General features: G+C 50.1%; 1 protein-coding gene across 1 annotated transcript; it reads left to right on the plus strand.

Moving 5' to 3' along the window:
* The first annotated feature begins 1063 nt into the window (after positions 1-1063).
* On the plus strand, positions 1064-1828 carry LOC104603216 (uncharacterized). Its single transcript, XM_010267194.1, has one exon. The coding sequence runs from the start codon at positions 1064-1066 to the stop codon at positions 1826-1828; it is 765 nt and encodes a 254-aa protein (XP_010265496.1).
* The last annotated feature ends 5053 nt before the right edge of the window (positions 1829-6881 follow it).

The following is a 6881-nucleotide window of genomic DNA, read 5'->3' on the forward strand; positions in this document are numbered from 1 at the left end:
GATCCTCGCCTTGAGGACCCCAAAAAGCGTCGGTCGAACAAGGGGAAGGTGCTGTCCAAACAAGAAAGACAAACATCAAGAAGATCGGACTCCTCAGCCCAGTCCCATGGACATGATGACTGTAGCAAATTGCGCCAAACCACCTGTGTACCCGCCAAAGAAAGGCTCGATAAATGGATGCCACCCTAGTAGGTCTCCATTGTCGAGTCTAGTTTCGTCAAAGACTTCCCAACAGCCCCCAAGAAAGAGAAGGTCACACCTGTGGTACTAGATCACAGGGATGTGGAGATTTGGTAACATCGACAACACTTGACTGAGTTGGAGCACAGCCAAGCCGAAAGAAGTGCAGCCCCTCCCGTTGTCTGACCCACAAAACTAAGAAACTAGCCTGCCAAGGAGTCGCCCTTCACCCAAGACATCATGAACGAGCTCCCCCCGGCCGGCTGGCGAGCCCCACAGTTTGAGAGGTACAATGGATCCACAGATTCCAATGACCACCTTGAAGCTTTCAAGGCCCAAATGATGCTGCACGACTCGTTCAAGGGCCTGATGTGCAAGGCCTTCGTAGCAACTCTCAAGGACGTTGCCCTAACATGGTACACCTCCCTTCCCTCACACTCCATCTCCTCTTGGGAGCAGCTGGAGAACCAGTTCCTGGCACAATTCACGACTAGTAAGAAACACTAGAAAACTTTGGCAAGTCTTTTCCAAGCGTGATAAAGGAAGGGAGATTCCCTTAGAGAATACCTAGCAAGGTTCAACTTTGAGGCCTTACACGTCCAAGCACTGAACCAGTCGGTGTCCATCACAGCTATCATGCAAGGCCTTCGCCCCTCTCCATTCAGTTTCTCTCGATCTCAAAGAATCCTCCTCAGACTGTGGTCGCGTTGATGGCCCATACCCAAAAATACATAAACACTGAAGAAGCACAAGAACAACTAAGAGGCGAGGAAGAACAACATGATAGGAAGACAAGAGACCCCAACGATCGTGAGACAGAGAGGGCGGACTGAGACAACAAGAGACAGGATCGCCGAACAGACCGAAGGCCAAGGACCCGCCTATGACCTATAGGAATTTCACGCCGCTGACAACACTGCGATCTGAAATCCTGATTCAGATTCATGACAACAAGTACGTCAGGTGGCCTGAGAAGATGAAGACTCAGAGCAACAAGAGGAACCGAGACAAGTACTATGAGTTCCATCAAGACCACGACCATGAGATCGACAACTGTCATGACCTGAAGCAACACCTCAAGGACCTGATCCAACATGGCTACCTTGGGGGCTTCATTGACATAAAAATAGACAAGTCAAAGGAGGAACTGCGCCCCAGACCCCTAGGCCAAGCTCCCCCAGCCGAAGTCATCATTATGATATCAGGAGGGATGGCCTTCGGAGGGAAGAGCAGCTCGGGCCGAAAGGCATATGTGCGGTTGCTCGAGATTGATGATAGAGAGCAGAAGAGAAGGAGAGAAGACCCAATCACCTTCACCGACGACGATCTCAGGGGGGTCCAGACCTCGCACAACAATGCCCTGGTGATCACGGCCGAGATAGCCAACTTCAAAGTTCGGCGCATCCTGGTAGACATAGGGAGTTCAGACGACATTTTATTCGAAGATGCGTTTGAACAACTCAGCAACAGCAAGGACTGCCTTACTCTAGTCAACACTCCTCTGATGGGTTTCTTCGGGGAGTCACTCATGCCCAAGGGGAAGATTTTACTGCCCTTGCTAATCGAAAATGGTGAGATAACCTCTATTGCAATGTTGGACTTCTTTGTCATCCACTGTCTTTCATCCTACAATGCCATCCTCGACTAGTTGACCTTGAATGCTCTATGGGCCTTTGTCTCCACATTTCATCTAGCCATGATGTTCCCGACCCCATACGGAGTGGGAGTGGCGCGTGGAGACCAGAGGGCAACACGTTAATGCTACTTGATGTCTTGCCGAGGAAAGCACCTGGCCATAGAAACCCTGACGACAGAGAGCATCGATCCGCGGGACAAATTGAAGATGCAGTGCGGCCAACCTGTTAAAGACCTCATCCAGGTACTGCTCTTTGAGGAAGACACCGAGAAGGTGGCCCGGGTCAGATCTCTCCTGGATGATCATCTTCGGGAAGACCTCATGTAGCTGTTAAGGGACCATGTTGATGTGTTTGCTTGGTCGGCAACGGACATGCCGGGGATCGACCCCAAGGTCATTACCCACTGTTTGAACGCCGACCCATGTTACCGACCCATTAGGCAGAAGAAGAGGAGCTTTGCCGCAAAACGGTGACTGGTAATCAATGAGGAGGAGGTCCAGAAACTGCTCGACGCCGGCTTCATCTGGGAAGTAAAGTACCTTGACTGGCTGGCCAACGTGGTAATGGTGAAGAAGGCTAACGGGGAAGTGGAGAATCTGCATTGACTTCATTGACCTGAACAATGTTTGTTCTAAAGACAACTTTACCCCTCTAAGGATCAACCAGCTCGTTGATGCAACAGCGAGGAATGAACTCCTGAGCTTAATGGATATGTTCTCGGGTTACAATCAGATTCAAATGCATTCGGACGACCAGGAGAAGACCACCTTCATCATAGACCACGAACTTTACTGCTACAAGGCTATGCCCTTTGGCCTCAAGAAATCCGGCGCTACCTATTAGCGATTGGTGAACGAGGTATTCAAGAATCAACTCGGTTGCAAGGTTGAGGCATACGTCGACGACATGCTTGTGAAGAGCAAGAAGGTCGAGCACCACCTAGCCGACCTGAAAGAAGTCTTCGACACCGTCAGGAAGTACAGAATGAAGTTGAACTTGACTAAATGTGCTTTTGGGGTCAACTCCGACAAATTCCTAGAGTTTATGGTCACACAACGAGGAATTGAAGCCAACCCAGAGAAGATCCAGGCCATCATTGATATGTAGTCACCTCGGACCTATAAAGAAGTGCAACGCCTCACAGGACGGGTAGCCGCCCTCACTAGGTTCATGTCCAAGTCCGTGGATCGATGCATGCCCTTCTTCAAGGCCCTAAAAAGAATGAAGGATTTCTAGTGGACCATAGATACCTAAGTTCGCTGCCTCTCCTCACAAAGTCGAGCCCAAGGGATGAGCTATTGCTCTACCTCTCAGTCGGTGATGAGGTGGTCAGCTCGGTATTGGTCAAGGAAGAAGATCGGATACAAAGGCCGATTTACTACACTAGCAAAGTTCTCAACGACGTAGAAACCTGATACACCAACTTTGAGAAGGTAGTCTTGTCCCTAGTCACCTCGGCAAGGAAGCTCAAGCCATATTTCCAAGCCCACAACATTCTAGTGCTTACCGACCAACCTCTCAAGCAAATGCTACCGAGATCGGAAGTATCCGACCACCTAGTTAAGTGGAGTGTGGAGATGAGCAAGTTTGACATCGACTATGCACCTTGGCCCGTCATCAAGGCCCAAGCCTTGGCCAACTTCCTGGTGGAATGCACCTTCACAACACAAGACCTGGCCCCAACACCTCAGATATGGCCTCTCCATGTGGATAGTTCATCCAATAAACAAGGTAGTGGGGCCAACCTCATCCTCTCCGACCCAGATGACACAGTACTAGAGCATGCTCTCAAGTTCAAGTTGAAGGCCTCCAACAACGAAGCTGAGTACGAAGCTCTGATCGTCTGACTTTGACTTGCCTTAGACCTTGGTGCTCGGCGCATCGAAGCCTTCAGAGACACAGACCCCGACTATGGCGAGCTACCTGCAAAAGGTGCAAGAGCTCATCCAGTGGCTCAAACATTTTGTTATTCAGTAGATCCCCCGAGCCGAAAACATCCGAGTTGACGTACTTCAAAGCTATCTAGCTCGCCGCATACCAACCTCGACCCAACGTTATTGATGGACACATTGGCCCAGCCCAATAGCACCAATGGCTCTCCTCATCCTCCTTGTTCAGCAAGGCCCGTCCTTGATGGATCCCATAGTGCGGTAGTTAGACAGTACACTACCAAAAGACCGAGCATAAGCCAAGAGACTTGCACATGAGTCGGCCTGATACTGCATTATCCAAGGATAAGTCAATCGTCGGTCACATACTCTCCCCTACCTAAGGTGTCTCCCCCCTTCCGAGGCTAACTATGTCCTTAGGGAGATACACGAAGGTATCTACGGAGACCACCCCGACACTCGAACTCTGACTCAAAAGGCACTCCGGCAAGGTTATTTCTGGATGACCATGAAGCAAGATGCAAACCAACTTGTCAGAAAGTGTGACCATTGTCAGAGGAACTCCAACCTTCATCACCAGCCAGCGGTCCCTTGAAGCCGATCACCAGCCTGTGGCCCTTTGCACAGTGGGGAATGGACATCCTCGGCCCCTTCCTTATCGTGATCGGGCAAAAGAAGTTTCTTTTAGTTGTAGTGGACTACTTTACCAAGTGGGCGGAAGACTGGAAGTCGAGGCCTTAGCACGCATTACCGCACAGAATGACCAGAATTTCTTCTGGTAAGGTATTGTTTGCCGATTCGGCATACCTCGAGTTCTCATTATTGACAATGGCGCATAGGTCATTGACCGGAAGTTCAAAGCCTTTTGCGCTGAACCCTATTGGATGACCTGAAAACTAGACTTGACTAGGCCAAGGAAAGGTGGGCCGAGGAACTACCCAACATCCTCTGGGCATACAGGACTACATTGTGGAGAGCAACCGGAGAGACGCCCTTCAGCTTAGCCTACAAGACCGAAGCCATGATCCCTGTGGAAATAGGCTCGCCAACTCTTTGGACGAATAGTACAACGAAGATCTCCACGCAGAGCTCGACCTGGTAGAAGAAGCACGCAACCGAGCATACCTCAAGATGGTGGCACAACAACAAAGAATGGCTAACTACTACGACTCCAAAGACCGAAGAATGGAGTTCAACACCGGTGACCTCGTTCTTCGCAAAGTCATAGTAGCTAAGAGAAGGAAAGCTCAAACCAAATTGGGAAGGACCGTACAGAGTCACCAAAGTACTCAAACATGGTACCTACAGGTTGGAAGACCTCGATGGGAAGCCCGTACCGAGGAGTTGGAATACCAGGGACCTAAGAATGTACTACCAGTGATTCTACATCAATAAAGATACTCTTCTTGCATTTAACTGTTCAACATATATTGCACAACACACACTACATGACACATACTGTACAACATACATTGCACGACATACACCACCCAACATACCATGCAACGCATGCCACGCAACCCACATCATCCAATCGAACTCTCAACGGCTGGGATGTTTGCACATTGACTTAGCCGACCTAGAACGGCCAAAGCCTGCAACACATAGTTACATGCTAGCTCAGTAGCGCATAGCCGACCAATCCAGTTGACTCGGCTGTTGACAGCAAGAGCCCAAAGCGGGGAAGAATGCTCCCGCCTTCGAAGGCCAGAGGGCGGTCACCAAACTCTGCACACCCTACTGATGAATCATCATATTAGAGCTAGTTGAGGAACGGCTAGCCCACGAAGAGTAGATAGCTTTCTGCAACCAAGTGCAAGTAAGCATCCCCCAAGAGATGAGAGCTCGGAAAGCACTTTGGCTAGGAAAGCCGAAGACCGAAGATCTGGGTTACCCCAGACCTCGACCAAGATAAGACCAAAGCCTACAACTTGGTCCAGCAAGATAAAAAAAGAGGGCAAGACACACAAGCTCGGAACTGAAAATTATTTTCCATTAAATTCATAAATATTTACAGATGTAAAGCTCGACATAGCGAGTTGAATACATAACAAACAAAAAGAACAACAAAGAAGGACAAGAATAAAGTATTGAAAGGATAGAACAAGTCAGATAAGCAACAACAACAACATACAGGTGCTTTAGTCCTCGACAGGGCTGTTCTCGGCCTCCTCAGGCTCCTTAGGCACTTTGATGGCAGTAGTATTGCCCTCGGCGGGAGGGGTATCGGGATCATAAGGGCCAAAGTCCTGCACAACCTCGATAGTGTCGGGGAACCGGCATAGAATCCTGTCTCAGCAGAGATTGAACCTCGTCTCAAAGGAGCGTGCAATGAAGTGATCCATCTCATGCTGGTATTCCACCGAGGCTTTGAACTCGGCAATGACTTCCTCCCTCGTCCGGGCTGCCCTCTTGCTGAACTCCCTCTGTAGCTTCTCCCCCGCCTCCTTCAGCTTAGAGATGCACCCCTTCAGCCTATGGACGATTTTAAACCACTCCTCGATGACGTGCTTCAACTCGGCAACCTCAGCTTCTAGTGTGGGCGTCCGCACACCCACAACCTCGAGCGCAGCCACCCGAGTCCTCATGCATTTGACCTCAGCGTGACTAGACTCATAGAGGCGCCGCGTTGATTGAAGATGGTCGACCACCGCGATCGCCAAGCAAGCATTCTACAAAAAAAAAAAAAAAAAAAAAAAGCTAAGTGTTAGCACGACAACATTAATCGACCAAAATAGAATAACCGATACAAGCAAGGACTTACTGATGCAGATTGAAGTACGAGCGTGCTCTCGAGAACGCCTCTTGTGGACTCCGCCACCTCCCGCCTCATGGCTGGAGTCAAAAGGCTTTGGAGAAGCTACTTGCAAATGCCCGTTCCTAGCCTGTCCTCAGTTCGGATGGCCCATTGCGGCACATGTATAGGTGGACTGCCGCCCCCTGGCATGTTATCTCGCAGGGAAGGGGGTGGATGGCTTGAGTACCCTCCTCTGGGTCAACTAGTATGACCTCTTCCTCGGCCTGCTTGGCCCTCTTCTGCTACCAGGGAGTCCATTTGGCAGACCTCGGCTGCACCATCTCGGATCGAGGCTGGACCCCTTGAGCACCTTTGGCTGCATCTGTCTTGCCCAACCCTCATCCGACGAACAATTTCTTCATGGCTCACCATATCAGC

The sequence above is a fragment of the Nelumbo nucifera genome, chromosome 8 (assembly GCF_055504915.1).
Source record: "Nelumbo nucifera cultivar China Antique chromosome 8, China Antique-T2T, whole genome shotgun sequence".
Classification (NCBI taxonomy): Eukaryota; Viridiplantae; Streptophyta; class Magnoliopsida; order Proteales; family Nelumbonaceae; genus Nelumbo; species Nelumbo nucifera.

Bases quoted from the DNA above. Each gene is read 5' to 3' on its own strand.
- LOC104603216 (XM_010267194.1), top strand. From the start codon at position 1,064: ATGACCTATAGGAATTTCACGCCGCTGACAACACTGCGATCTGAAATC.